Source organism: Rhagoletis pomonella, unplaced genomic scaffold (assembly GCF_013731165.1).
Source record: "Rhagoletis pomonella isolate Grant_MI unplaced genomic scaffold, Rhpom_1.0 Rhpom_scaffold_00005, whole genome shotgun sequence".
In the NCBI taxonomy this organism is placed as follows: Eukaryota; Metazoa; Arthropoda; class Insecta; order Diptera; family Tephritidae; genus Rhagoletis; species Rhagoletis pomonella.
In genome coordinates this window covers 46,839,445-46,854,112 of record NW_023458559.1, presented here as the reverse complement: position 1 = coordinate 46,854,112, position 14,668 = coordinate 46,839,445, and the positions used below count along the sequence as shown (strand labels likewise).

Here is a 14,668-nt window from a genome sequence, read left to right as displayed (position 1 = left end):
CCTGTTACTAATAGAAAATTCAATCGTAGTGAAATCTTATTTATTGTCAATATTATTGTGGCTTATTAACATTTGTTTCCATATTGTTATTGAGCTTTGTAGCACTATTATGTTTTTAGGGAAAAGGGAAAAAGCAACAAAGTCTTAGCGGTAGAAGTTACCAAAAAAACAGTTATATCGTTGGAAAAGCAGGGCCAGTGGCAGTGAACCACAGACGGGATTGCAGCAGCAAAAATCACTGGGGAATAGATGCATAGTTAAATACGTAGTTCTTGTTTAAATCTTCCATCTAAACTTACCAAGAAAACAGTTATATCGTTGAAAAAGCAAGGCCAGTGGCAGTGAACCACAGACGGAATTGCAGCGGAAGGAAGCACCGACCAAAATAACTACAAATCTCTCTACTCTAAACCGATGTTTTTTTGCCGAATTAATGTTGAAATTTCTAATTTAATTTTCAGTTGCCAACGATAAGAATAGAGTAAATGTCAAAGAATTGTTCAGTGATTGCAAATCAGTTTTGGAATAGGGAATGAGGTAGTTTAGTACTTTTTTAAAGGCGATAAAATGTAGTTTTTTCAAGAGGGAAACACCGATATAGCTAAGGGAGCCAAGATGGCGGATTAGAGCGAGAACGCTGTCAATATCCAACACCTTGTATTATTCCACCATGGTCGATGAATACATTGGGTATTTAAAAAAATAATTTTATTTTATTTTGACATAAAACTCGCAGATTTAGGAAATTTTTCAGCATAAAATTAAAAAATGTAAAATTAAATTTCACAAAAACCCAAAAACCAAAATAAATAAAAATTTGTAAATTTATGAAAAATTTTACATTTCACATATTTAACATTTTGCATATTTCGAAATTTAAGGAAAAGTTTAAATTAAGAAACTGGGAATTTAAGAAAAACTGGAAATTAAAAAAAATGAAGTAAAAAGAATTTGAATAAAGTAAATAAATTTAAACCAATTAAAAAATGTAAAATCGAGGAACAAAATGAAAAATTGGAAATTTACATAAACAGTATAAATTCAAGGCTGTATTTAAGAAAACTTTTATGCGATTGCAATAAATGAGCTGTCAGTTTATTTAAAAATAGATTTAATATTAGATAGTACTACATATTTTGAAATTGTGGGGGGGAAGCGCGGACTCGCCCGTTACCTATATGCCCTAGTGGTCAGCTGATGAAGTTAAGTGACATTTTGCCCAGTTTTGGTTTTTCTTTTGTTTATTTAATGTTATAAACATAAACATTTTTTTATAAAAGTCCAGCACATTACATAACCAGAACGACATAAATCCACATTTAAAACTTCGTACAAAAATTATAAACTTCAACAAATTTTAACAATTACACCAAAAAATTTTAAACTTTTTATTCAGAATTTTTAGAAAAATTCTAGGTATGCATTATAGGTAACCCATTAAATTTAGGTACGTGAAAGTGAAAATTTCAAGACGCTAGCAAATCGCGTTGATTTGTGATACTTTTTTTGGCAGACGGTGTTTGGCGTTTTGTTCTATACAAAAGGCACTATCCTAATAAATAAAGCAATAATTTTTGTTGTAGTTTTTGCTTTGTTTGTATTTGTGGTTCTTTGTTTTATTATAAGACATAAAGTTCACACAGAAAAGTTAAATAAAATCGCAGGGTTTCCGTAAAATCTGTCTGCTCCAAAAATCGGGTTATTTTTGTTTTGTTCCACCCGTGGCAGAAGAAAAACTCAGATTTTAATTAAACAAAACAAAATAAAAATGCACAATAAAATTAAAAATTGGAAATTTTAGATGAGAATTAGGCCGGGAATTTCATAGTAGGAATTTTTTCTAGCTAACGGGCAGTTCTCAAGAAAAATCAGAAGAAATATTTTTAATTATTGTTGTTGCTTGAAAGAAATACTTCGCTGTCGCTGTAAACTTTCTTGAAGAAATATTTATACGAATATTTTTTTCTTGAGAGCTGCATATTGCTTTAAGAAATTTTGATAGAAGAACGTTTCTGCTCTTAAGGCTGCAAAAGTAAACAAAATAAAAATAAAAGATGTGGTTTTCATAATAAAAATTTAGGTTTAAAAATATTCCGAAAGAAAAAGTGAAAATAAAAAAATGGAAATTTAAGAAAAAAATTAAATTGAAATAAAAAATGTGCAAAAAACGAAAGTAACAAAATAAATTAATTAAAAAACAAAAACAATTTCAAACAAATTTGTTGCCCGGAAAATTCATAGCAGGAAATTTTCACGCTAACGCTGCAAAAATAGATTTAAAAGGAATAAAAAATTTAAAGTCAAATAGGAATTTTAAGAAAAAGTAACTTTAAATAAAAATAACTGCAAATAAGAATTGCAGAAAAGAAATAAATTTATTTTAAAGAAAAATAAAAAAATTCTGCAAAAGATTGTGGTCTAACCATATTGGCCGGGCTGTAAACTTTCTTGAAGAAATATTTAAACGAGAATTTTTTTTTGAGAGCTGCATATTGCTTTAAGAAATTTTGATAGAAGAAAGTTTCTTTTCTATTTCTTGTGCGTCATTTTATATGAACTTTTTGTTTTTCTGGCCTTAACAATAAAAGATTTTAAGAAAAAATGCGGTTTTCATAAAAAAAAAATTAGGTATAAAAATATTCCGAAAGAAAAAGTCAAAATAAAAAAATGGAAACTTAAGAAAAAAATTAAATTGAAACCAAAAGTGCAAAAAGCTAAAGTAAAAAAAATAAATTAGTTAAAAACAATTTAAAATAAAATTTTTTGCCCGAGAATTTAATAGGAAATTTTCACGCTAACGCTGCAAAAATAGATTTAAAAGGAAGAAAAAATTAAAAAATTTAATAAGAATTGCAGAAAAGAAATAAATTTATTTTAAATAAAAATAAAAAAATTCTGCAAAAGATTGCGGTCTAACCATATTGGCCGGGCTGGTAGTGGCATTTCACTCCGGTACGCTATCCCACTACTGCCTACCACGGGAACTCTTGGCTGCTGGTTTTCACCCCTGGCCCGGTACATCCCTCCTTAGCCAACCTGAATACCTTGGACTCCTCCATGGCACCCATATTGATGGCAGGCTTAGTGCGGACGTTCCGTCAACATGAACTGGCCCACCACACAGAACTCCCGGCCTCAGGCCATTCCACAATCCGACCTCACAGAAGCGTGATTACAGAAGATGCCAACCTTCCAGTCGAAGTAACGGCAAATTAATTGCATACTTGAGTTGCTTGTTGCTAAAATATACAAAAGCTGTTTGATTTATATAATAGATGGCGCTGTTGATGCTATGAGTGATTTTGTATGCCAAGAAAAAGTTGTCTAATTGAAAGTTTGTTGCGGCTCTTTTTTAGTTTAGTTTCTTGAGTTGTTAATAAAAAAAGCCTTTTCGACTTATTTTTAAGCATAATTTTGTACGTATTTAGTATTTTGGCTAAATGTTTACTTTAGCCAATGAAATATGTGGTAATGCTGGCAGTTGCGACATCTGCTGTTAAAAATCATGCTTGTGGGACCAGGGTTGCCAACTCCTCACTAATTTCGCATTTACCCTTTTTAACAGTGTCGCTTGTTCGGATTTTACCCGCCGTTTGGTAAATGTCTATGACCTAGAAGACACGAGTTCAAATCCCAGTGGCTGCCCTAGGTGCATAATTTTCTATTTTAATGTTATTTAATTATTTTTTTTTTATTTTAACAAATTATTTTTGTTTTATTAATTCATTTTATTCTTTCCTCACTAATTTTTTCCATAATTTACTTTTAATTAAAATTTCTTATTTACATGTTTTTTTTTCTTGTATTAAATTTCATGTTTTAATTCCTTCATGCAAAACTATTTTTTAAAAATCCTGAAAAATTTAAAAAAATTAAAATACAAGAGAAGGTTAGTAAAATATTAAAAGCAAACACAAATATGTTAAAAACAAATAAAAAAAAATATTTCCTAAACACAAGTTTTACAAGCTGCAGCGACATCGGCCCTCAAATATTACACTTTTTGTATCAGTGTAACCTTACCATTCCTAGTTTCTCAATTACCGTCTTTTATCAGTGTCGCCTGTCTTTGCTTTTACCCTACTGTACCGGTCGTCAGATGTCTGGAAATTAGAGAACACGACTTTAAATCCCACCGTTTGCACTAGATGCATACTTTTACTATTATACATATTAATTTATTTAACATTTTTTTATTTTTTTATTTTTTTCACTACATTTATTAACTTTTTTATGTCATTTTATTTTATTCCATTTGTCTACAGGAAAATAAAAAAGAAATTAACATTTTTTTTCAGTTTTAATGTTTTTATTGAGCTTTGTACCATGATTGTTTATTAGGAAAAATTGAAAAGCAACAAAGTCTAAGCGATAGAAGTTATAGCAGCTATTTCAGGGATAACCACATCTCCTCATCAGACTTCTTTCTCAATAAAAATATTAAAAATAAAATGTTAATAAGCCACAAAAACCTTGACAAATGCATTTTTTTCATTTTGCCATTTTATGATACATTTGTCTATATGCACCAAAAACCAGCTGTTCAAAAAAATAGTAGTGCTAAAGTTAAGAAGCTCTAACATTTTAAGGGAATAAAAACTTCTCCATAGTTAGATGTTTTTAAGTTATTTGACTATTTTTCAGTGTAAAATTACTTAAAATATGGTACCCTCTGTTGCAATTGGGAAGAATAACGCATCTGTTTACTAGTGAGCGAGAAGTCATAATTATGCCAAGAAATCAAGGCAAAATGTATAAAAAAACCCAGAAAAAATAGTTGGATACTCTATTCTTATTATTCTAAGCGACCGTCTGTATGGGCCACTTTATGGGTTTGACTCCTCGGGTTTCACAAAAGTGATTATGAATGAACTAAAACTTTCAAATAATGTATTAGATCTACGAGGTTGATTAACTGAAAGTTATTTTAAAGTGACATCATATTTCATGATGCAAGATGCTGAGGTATGAATAAAACGTTCTAAAAAGCTTAATGAAATAGTACAGGATATCGAGTCTTAGTATTTTCTAATAACCTTTCTTCTCCATGTCCACAGACAACGGAGTTATCTTCCTCAAAAGAACATATATCAAAGTCTGCTTCTAATAATAACGACCCTGCAGTATCTTCCCCGTCCCCCGTTGAAATTGTGGCACCGCCATCCAATCTTCCAACGCTTACTATACCCTCAACTAGTAACTCAGTTACTCAACCCCGTCCGCCGGTAATCGAGTCTGATACTAGGAGACTGGTTGTGGTTCCCCCAAAGAAGTCTATATTTGTATCTAGATTTTCGAGGGATACTTCCGAGGACGATATAAAGTTTTACATCTCGTCCAAAGTTAAAACTGTCAACTTAAGTATCAGAAAATTTAATTTTAAATATGAAAGAAATATTTCTTCATTTAAAATAGACGTAAATTTAGAAAATTTTGACATGCTGCTTAGTAGTTTTTTTTGGCCCTCCGGAGCTTTCGTTCGTGAATTTGAGTATAGGCCCAACAAAAATAATAATTTAGCAAATATTCCCCGTCAGAATACAGAACCAAAAAACTGATTACTAAATCTGCTTTAAGTATTTATTATCAAAACGTAAGAGGCATAAATACTAAATTAACGAATTTATATCTTAATGGCCTTGAATGCAATTATAATATAATTTCTTTGACTGAAACTTGGCTCAAACCTCACACTTTTAATTCAGAGATTCTTTCAAATAATTATCATATCTACAGAAAAGATCGGGAGGACAGAGTCGGCGGTGGCGTACTCTTTGCCGTAGACTCTTCAATACCACCTGAAGAAGTTAGTCTTCCACACATCGAATCTGCAGAATTCAAATGCATTCGTGTTCAGGTTGGAAGGGGGTTTACTTACTTAGCTCTATGCTATATTCCTCCCCGATCTGACTTATCAGTGTATTCACAACATGTATCTTTACTGAAATCAATTAATTCAATGATTAAACCCTCTGATTCATTGATTGTGTTGGGTGACTTTAATTTACCAAATGTATCATGGAACATCATTGACAATGATATTGTACCTTTCTCGTCTAGCGCGTGCAACAACGTATTTTTAGAGGAGATGGCTGAACTCTGCCTGAATCAAGTTAATGTACTTCGCAATAAGTTTGGCAAAGTATTAGATCTTGTTTATGTTGATGATGCATCTAAGTCGGCTGTGAATAAATGTGACTCACTAGTTTTGCCCGAAGATGTCTACCACCCTGCTATTGAGATATCTTACGAAATTATAAACGATGGTCAAAATTGCGATGTCCAAACATACGAGCCAAATACTCGCTTTGATTTTTCGCAAGCCAACTTTAAAAAACTGAATAAAGAATTGTCTAAATTGTCGTGGCCTATATACAAAGAAAAAGTTGAGCAAAGCGTTGAACATTTTAATTTTACTGTACATAGATTATTTGAAAAGTATGTGCCTAAACGCATGTGTGTTCCTGTAGAACAAACACAGTTATGGTTCACTAAAGAACTGAGAAACTTGAAAAACAGAAAGTCACGTTATTTTAGATTACACAAAAAACCGGCTTACACTCATACTATGTAAAATACTCACTTTTGCGTCACAAGTTCTTTGAATTAAACAAAAAGTGTTATAAAGATTACTTGTGTAAAGTCAAACGACGTATAATATATAACCCCAAATCATTTTATGATTTCGTAAACTCCAAGCGAAATGTACGTGGGTTTCCTTCCGCCATGAAGTATCAAAATACCGTCGCTGGTGATAATCAAACAATTTCTAACATGTTCGCTCAGTTTTTTAAATCCAATTATTCCACTAACTCCCAAGCATACTTTGACTATCCTTTTAAACTAAGTCCAATTAACTCAATACATAACCCTATAATATCTCCCGATGATGTTTTAGTTTACCTGAAGTCCTTAAAGCAGTCTTTTAGTTATGGTCCTGACCAGATCCCCACTTGTTTTCTTAGAAATTGTGCTGATTATCTCTATGAGCCGTTAACAGCCTTATTTAATTTGTCTCTTAAAGAGGGCGTTTTTCCAACTGTATGGAAGGAATCGTTCATAACCCCCTTACATAAAAGCGGTAGCAGGTCTTCAGTGGAGAACTACCGGGGCATAGCTAAGCTTTCTGCAATTCCTAAATTATTTGAAGCAATTATAACAAATCGGTTGACGCATTCTATCACTTCAAGCATTTCATACAGTCAACATGGATTTTGCAAGAGCAAATCAACTTCTACAAATTTACTTGAATTAACATCCTATATCTCAAAAGCATTTAGTGAGAGCAAAACTGTTGATGTTATATATACTGATTTCAGTAAAGCATTTGACAAAGTGTGCCACTCGTTGCTCATCTATAAACTTGATCTTCTTGGTCTTCCACCTAATTTTCTACGTTGGATCTCTTCATACCTCTATGATAGATCACAAAGGGTATTATTTAAAAATACTATCTCTGACGTCATTGATGTTACTGCAGGAGTCCCTCAGGGTAGCCACCTAGGCCCGATTCTGTTCTTGCTTTTTATAAACGATATTTCTACAGATATAAAATTCTCCAAAATTTTAATGTATGGGGGTCAAGGTTCTTGGTGCTGTTATCACACGTGATGCAGTGCTCTGGATCAGGGGCTGTCGATGGCTCAAGACCGACCATACGTGGCGAAGAGTCACACCCTGCGAGAGGTGCCCCTGCTTTTTACTGAATATGGCGGATCTAGAGAGAACAACTCGATAAAATCCGTAAGTCCAGGTGTTAATCGGACCGTGCCTGCGGACTGAATGGCACTACGTTAGTGTGTCTTTTTACGGTGTACTCCAGTCACGTGGCGCCGTCTGGTTTTATTTAGTCTTTCCGGGGTACCGGGGCCCTGCCTCGGATGACCTCTCTCTTCCCCCTTACTCGTGGGATTCTATGGAAGAAAATCAAATTAATAAAAAAAACAATAAAAGCTCTGTGCCCTCTAACAGTGGGCAACAGTCAGCAGTCTCAGAGGTGCACGCGATGCCCAACGAGATTGCTGAACAAATGGCGATTGCGGCGGACGAACTGGGTGCAAATCCAAACGGCCAAGGCGCTCAACCCTCTCGGGACGCTGTAATGGACGAAATGGACTTTGATCCAAACGGCCTTCTCAGCAACCCGGTGGCCATGGATGTCGATACTGCCAAAATGGACTCTGGTTCAAATGGCAACGACATCCAAATACCCACAGACGAGGAGGAGGCGCTCTTATCGTCACAGCAGGAGGAAGCTAGTACTCCTAAAAGAAAACTCTCTGGAGCAGGTAAAAAGCGCTACAAATTCTACCTCTCCAGAGGTGTCAGCGAAAGCGAGGCCAAACGGCTAGCCACTATTCCGATGGCAAAAGGAAAAGCCGAACTGGCTTTGCTGGCTGGCACAAAGCTTAAGAGGAACCGATCGGTCAACCTCACATCTTCCCCGGTGGAGAACTCTCCCAAACGGAAACCAGGTCCAGCTGACAAAAGGGCCCATATGGGACCAAAGGTACCTAGTGTTAAGGCAACTTTTGCCGATGTCACAAAGGCGCCGACTTGTCAGGCGGACACTGGTAATGGGGTTAAGTTAGGGTTACTCCCCAAAGGGTACCCTAAGGCACTTTGGTCCTTAGACCAATTACAGGCCATTCAGACGGCCATCCTGGAGGAGGTGAGGCGGCAGCGAAAGGGCTCTGTGAAGCCCAAGTTTAGCGGTTGCACCTTCCGTCCGGGATGGATGTCCATTGGCTGCGGAGACGCTATAACGCTGGAATGGCTGCGCAAGGTATCCCAAACCCTGAAGCCTTGGAAGGGCGCGGAAATTGTGGCAATGAATGCCACTGACGTGCCCAAACCCAGTGTGTACGTTGGGTACTTTCCGGAGCCATCAACCACTCCAGTGGACAGTATCCTTGGCCTTGTCGAGGGTCAGAACGAAGGGCTGCGGGTAGGTAGCTGGAGGGTGCTCAACAGGGTACAGAAGGGACCCACCACTGAGCTCACTCTAGCGGTTGACCCGCACTCAGCGGAGACACTCGACAGGCTGGGATACTTAGTCAATTATGGATATGGCAGGGTGCGCATCCATAAAAAAGGGAAGACGACTGAGTCGTCAGACCCGAAGGGTGCGCAGCCTGCTATAGCCAGTTCCTCCTCCGCTGCACAAAGTGCGTGCTTCAAAGAGGGACCTTGCGGTTCCAAGGACGTACCCAAGGGACTGCAAAGGTTACCTTCAGAGCAGTCAGGGGCAGCGGAGAAGGAAAAAGCACCTGTCCAGGAGTCCATAGAGCGGCCCTGCTGCTCAGAAGACACTCCTGGCACGGAAAAGAGGGTACCTTCCAGCCCAGAGAGATCAAAGGCCCCTTTCGCCCAAAATCCCTTCCGTCCTCCGCTAAATGCGAGTCGGAGACAAGGTCGAGGGGAGATTTCAATGGAGGAGAAGACCCTGATGGCCACCAATAGGGGGAAAAAGATGGCCAAGCGGGCTTCAAGGCCGAAAAATGGCAAACCCCCCAAGCGATAGGCCTAGGCACATCAAGTGCCTGCAAGTGAACCTCCATCATGCAAAGGCGGCCTCTGACGTCTTATGCAGGAGGTTCAAAACAGAACTCTTGGATGTCGCATTCATCCAAGAACCGTGGGTTTTCGCCGGGGCTATTAAAGGCCTAAACGACTGTGATGGTAAGATAATCTACGATACCACACACTGCAGGCCCAGAGCGGCCATATTACTACGTAATAACATGACTTTTGTTCCCATTTCAGAGTTGACACAACAGGACTTAGCTGCTGTATGGACTAAAGTGCCCACTCAAATGGGAGAACAAGAGGTCGTTCTCGCTTCAGCTTACCTCCCAGGCGGCAGCTGTGAGATGCCCACAAGGGAAGTAATAGCCCTAGAGGAGTACTGCAGAAGGAGAAAGCTGAAACTAATAATGAGCTGTGACGCCAATGCCCATCACTGTGTTTGGGGCAGCTCGGACACCAATTCTAGAGGTGAGTCATTTCTTGAATTTATCACTAAGAACAACTTATTTATTCTTAACCGGGGTAATGAGCCGACCTTTGTCAATGCTATAAGAGGGGAGGTTCTAGACTTGACAATTTCCTCAACTAGCTTGTCGACCTTTATCTCAAACTGGCATGTCTCAAATGAGGTATCTATGTCGCCCCACCGGCATATTCGATTCGATATAGAAGCCCAAAGAGTAACAAACCATGTTTACAGAAATCCCAGAAAAACAAACTGGGAACTCTTTCGCCTCCACATAGAGCGGGAAGTGAATGGTTCTACCGCACCAATTTCATCCGTCTATGAACTTGAGGACGAGGCGAGAAAGTTCCAAGATGCTCTTAAACAAGGTTTTGAAGAGAGCTGCCCACTGAGAACCAAAAAGTCTCAAAGGGATGTCCCTTGGTGGAGCGATTCTCTCGGAAAACTAAGGAAAAGAGCCAGAAAACTTTTCAATAGGGCAAAGTCAACAGGTGACTGGACCGCCTACAAGTCAGCCCTAACCGCTTACAACTGTGAGCTCAGAAGGTCTAAAAGGGCTACGTGGCGTGAGCACTGCGGAAGTATTTCCTCTCTTCCAGAGGTGCATCGCCTTCAGAAGGCCCTTAAACTAGATCATCCGAAAGTCCTATGCACTTTGAAAAGACCAGATGGTACCTACACTGGCACCCCGGAAGAAACCAGCAGGCTTCTGCTGGAAACCCACTTCCCGGGATGTATTCCACAAGGCACATGTCCTTCGACAAACACGGCGAACGCTGTGTGCGCAAACAGGAGGACTAGAGGCCTAGCAGGAAGAATCGTCAGTGTGGAAAAGATATCGTGGGCCATTTCAACCTTTAGTGCATATAAATCCCCTGGTCCAGATGGTATCTTCCCATGCCTGCTGCAGCAGAGCTTGGGCTTAATATCAGGGCCACTAGTCAGATTGCTGAGAGCAAGTCTCTTACTTGCTCACATACCAACAACATGGAGTGAAGTCAAAGTGGTCTTTATACCCAAAGTGGGGAAAAACTCAGCACAACTCCCAAAGGCGTACAGGCCAATTAGCCTCAGTTCCTTTCTAGTAAAGACACTAGAAAAACTTATTGACTTTCACATAAGGGATAACTTTCTCAGGAATAAGCCTCTGTGTCAGAGTCAGCACGCATACCAGGCAGGCAAATCTACTATTACTGCAATACATAGCCTAACTCAAGTCATTGAAAAGGCATTGCGGTATAAACAGATAGCTTTGTGTGCATTCCTGGACATATCAGGTGCTTTCGACAATACGTCTTATGAAGCAATATCGACAGCTATGATACGAAAGGATATTCCTGTCCTTCTAACGGATTGGATCATAAGCATGTTGAGGTCCAGAACCATAATAGCGGAACTAGGAGACGACAGGCAAGCAGTAAATGCCACCCGTGGCTGTCCTCAAGGGGGAGTCTTATCGCCCCTACTTTGGACACTGGTTGTTGACGAACTTCTTGAAAAGCTAAATGGCAATGGATTCAAGGCATATGGATATGCAGATGACCTAGTCATCTACGTTGTCGGCTGGCATGAGGACACAATTTGTTCCAGATTGCAAGCTGCGCTCAGTCTAACGGAAGACTGGTGTGCTTCAAAGGGATTGTCAATAAACCCGCAGAAGTCCACCGTTGTCCCATTTACCAATAGAAGGAAAGTCAACTTGACTAAACCCACTTTGGCAGGGACAGAAATTGAGTTCTCAGAAGAGGCGAAGTATCTAGGGGTAACTCTGGACAAAAGGCTCAATTGGAACTCACATCTCCTTAACATTACCAACAAGGCTACAAGGGCGTTTTATGCCTGCCAGAGACTCCATGGTAAAACTTGGGGAATATCACCCAAACTAACGTATTGGTCTTTCAATACGGTCGTGAAACCTGTTGTCACATATGCGGCACTGGCCTGGTGGCCAAAAGCAAAGAAAGCAAGTGCGTGTGCCACCTTGAGCAAGCTACACCGCTTGATCTGTGTGGCCATCACAGGAGCTATGCGCACCTGTCCAACGGATGCCCTCGGTATAATTACAGGCATTCCTCCTCTATCTATTCTGATAGAAAAGGAGGCCTGCTGGAGCTCCATACGGCTGCCCAATGTAATCAGCATGAAGAGTGGAGATCTTTGGGGTCACTTGGAGGTTCTCAAGCCTTTTCTGGATGATCCCGCTATCAAGCTCACAGATATCATGCTACCGAAATTATCCTTTGATAAGCCCTACAAGGTCAGAATTCCTGAAAGGGACTGCTGTAAAGCGATAATATCTATGATTGACAAAGGGTCCCAAGTATGGTATACCGATGGATCAAAGATGGAAGACGGGAGTACTGGGGCAGGCGTGCTTGGACCAAGGTTCCAGAAAAGTCTGCCAATGGGCTCATACCCAACCATATTCCAGGCGGAGATCTTCGCAATCGAAGTCTGTGTTCGAGAATGTCTTCGGAGAAGGACAAACGGGGCCAGAATAAACATTATGTCGGATAGCCAGGCAGCACTAAGGGCCTTAGACTCATTTAAAACGACATCTAGGCTTGTGGACAGTTGTAAAACTCTTCTGAATAGCCTAGGAGCCCATAATAGAGTTACGCTGTGGTGGGTCCCTGGGCATGAAGGGTTTGAAGGCAACGAAAGGGCTGACTATCTCGCAAAACGTGGGGCCCAAACGCGAATGCATGGTCCCGAGCCTTTCTGTGGTACATATATAGGATACACTGCAGAACTACTTAGGAGTTGGGAGGAATCTCAGATTGCTGCCCACTGGCGTAAGTCAAAGGGAATGAGACAATCAAAGAAATTCATAACTCCTTCCAAGAGGAACTCAGAAAGACTCCGTGAACTCAGCCGGGAGGGTCTTAGGACTATTACAGGCTACCTGACAGGACACTGCAAGCTAAGGTACCATCTAAACAAAATGGGGCTTTCTGTAGAGACGGACTGCAGGTTCTGTGGGCTGGCGGAGGAAACCTCGGAGCACATTCTGTGTGACTGCCCGCGTATCATGAATAGCAGACTGATGCACCTTGGGGAACGATTGTCTTCTCCATCCAAGATTTGGAACACGGCACCCTCCAATGTGGTTAATTTCTTGAATAGCCTAAGGTTGGAGTGACCACAATCAGGGTTTAGCACAATAGATCTTTTAGGTCGCAGCGCGGGTATACCCGACGTACTAATAATAATGTATGCAGATGATGTAAAACTTTATAAATCGTACGTTTCAATTGAAGAAAGGTCTTTGCTACAATCAGACTTAAACAGCATGGCTTACTGGTGTAAAGTAAATCTTATGCCTCTAAATCTTAAGAAATGTAAAGTAATGTGCTTCTCGCGAAGAGCTGTTCTGCCAGTTTCTTATATAATAGGTAACCATAACCTGGAACAGGTATACAATTTTGTGGACCTTGGTATCACAGTGGATCCTAAGCTTAATTTTAATCTTCACATTAATGTGACAGTCAACAAGGATAAAGGTGTACTTGCATTTGTGAAACGATGGTCAAAAGAATTTAGTGACCCGTATATCACTAAAACCCTGTTTACAACAATAGTTAGGCCGATTCTGGAATACGGCTCGGTGGTTTGGAATCCAAGGTATCAAATTTACTCAGACAAGATAGAATCAATTCAAAAACAATTCCTACTTTTTGCTTTAAGAAATTTCCGATGGGATTCTCAATATAGTCTTCCACCTTATACGAGTCGCTTAAAACTTATTAACCTTCCTACACTTGCCAGTCGCAGGGAAATGCTTGGTATAATTTTTATGGTTAAATTACTGACAGGCTCAATTTCAAGTCAGTCTCTTCTGGCTGATGTAAGCTTTAATGTTCCGTCACGCGTATCAAGACACTTTTGTCCCATATTTCTGAAAGCTTGTAAAACCAATTTTGAATTGCACGACCCACTCCGTTGCTTATGCCAGGATTTTAACTCTCATTCCAGCACGTTTGATATATCAGATCCGCTTTTCAGCATTAAGAAAGCGATACTCTCCTCTCTCAATAAGTGAATTATTGACATAAATACATAAAATCAGCTGATGAATTTAGTTCTGTAGCTGAACAGTTTTAGATCTCGACACTTAACAAACTCCTGCCTATCGTGACTCGGCACAAAAATTTAAAATATTGGTTCCGTACGTCATGCGGACTGCGCCCCTCGTGCGGATGGGCGGGAATGGAGGGTAAAAACCGTTGGGATATTATTATTATTAAAAACCTCGAATTGGATAAGTCTTCTTCCAGCCTGTACATTCATCGGCAACAAAATGCAGAAAACGGCGCAAAATGCAGTTTGGGACAAGTTGAAGTGTGGGAGAAAAGCATTGCGGTATTGCCATGTTTTCCGTAGTTTGGTATTGTAGTATTGGTATGATCAACGTCAATTATGGATATGAAATGTACTTTATTTTATAGACCCCACTTTTACTTAAAACTTTTCGTTTAATCTTTTAAGATTATTGCAATTGAATCTTTAAAAATATTTAGAAATAAATTTGTCGTAAACCTTTCCCATTTGGTACCCATACTAAAATATGTGATTTAAATGGTTTAAAGTTTATGAAAATGTGGAAACTCAATTCAAAAATATTTTTGAAAGAAATCGTTTTTAAACTGCTTTTGTTTTGACACCCACACTATT

The 14,668-nt window shown here is 39.0% G+C and overlaps 3 protein-coding genes and 1 long non-coding RNA gene across 4 annotated transcripts in view; 2 read left to right on the top strand and 2 right to left on the bottom strand.

The window, feature by feature from the left end:
* The window catches only part of LOC118739715, a 24,545-nt gene extending 15,833 nt beyond the window's left edge, over nt 1–8,712 (top strand). Inside the window, exons 7-9 of the mRNA XM_036471227.1 lie at nt 1,386–1,429; nt 7,972–8,573; nt 8,645–8,712. Of these exons, the coding sequence (XP_036327120.1) occupies nt 1,386–1,429; nt 7,972–8,573; nt 8,645–8,712 (714 nt within the window). The remainder of the gene's footprint in view (nt 1–1,385; nt 1,430–7,971; nt 8,574–8,644) is intronic.
* Nucleotides 1–14,668, bottom strand: part of LOC118739068 (glycerophosphocholine phosphodiesterase GPCPD1-like) — a 481,215-nt gene that overhangs the window by 447,475 nt on the left and 19,072 nt on the right. The gene's annotated exons all lie outside the window — the stretch shown is intronic.
* LOC118739076 lies at nt 24–667 on the bottom strand. The gene is made up of 2 exons (XR_004992974.1): nt 300–667; nt 24–238 (listed from the first exon to the last, which is right to left on the bottom strand). It is a non-coding gene; the product is annotated as an uncharacterized LOC118739076 (long non-coding RNA).
* LOC118739073 lies at nt 8,571–9,854 on the top strand. Its single transcript, XM_036470196.1, has 2 exons — nt 8,571–9,681; nt 9,766–9,854. Exon 1 carries the CDS (start codon nt 8,738–8,740, stop codon nt 9,521–9,523), a length of 786 nt encoding a protein of 261 aa, XP_036326089.1. The 5' UTR covers nt 8,571–8,737; the 3' UTR covers nt 9,524–9,681; nt 9,766–9,854.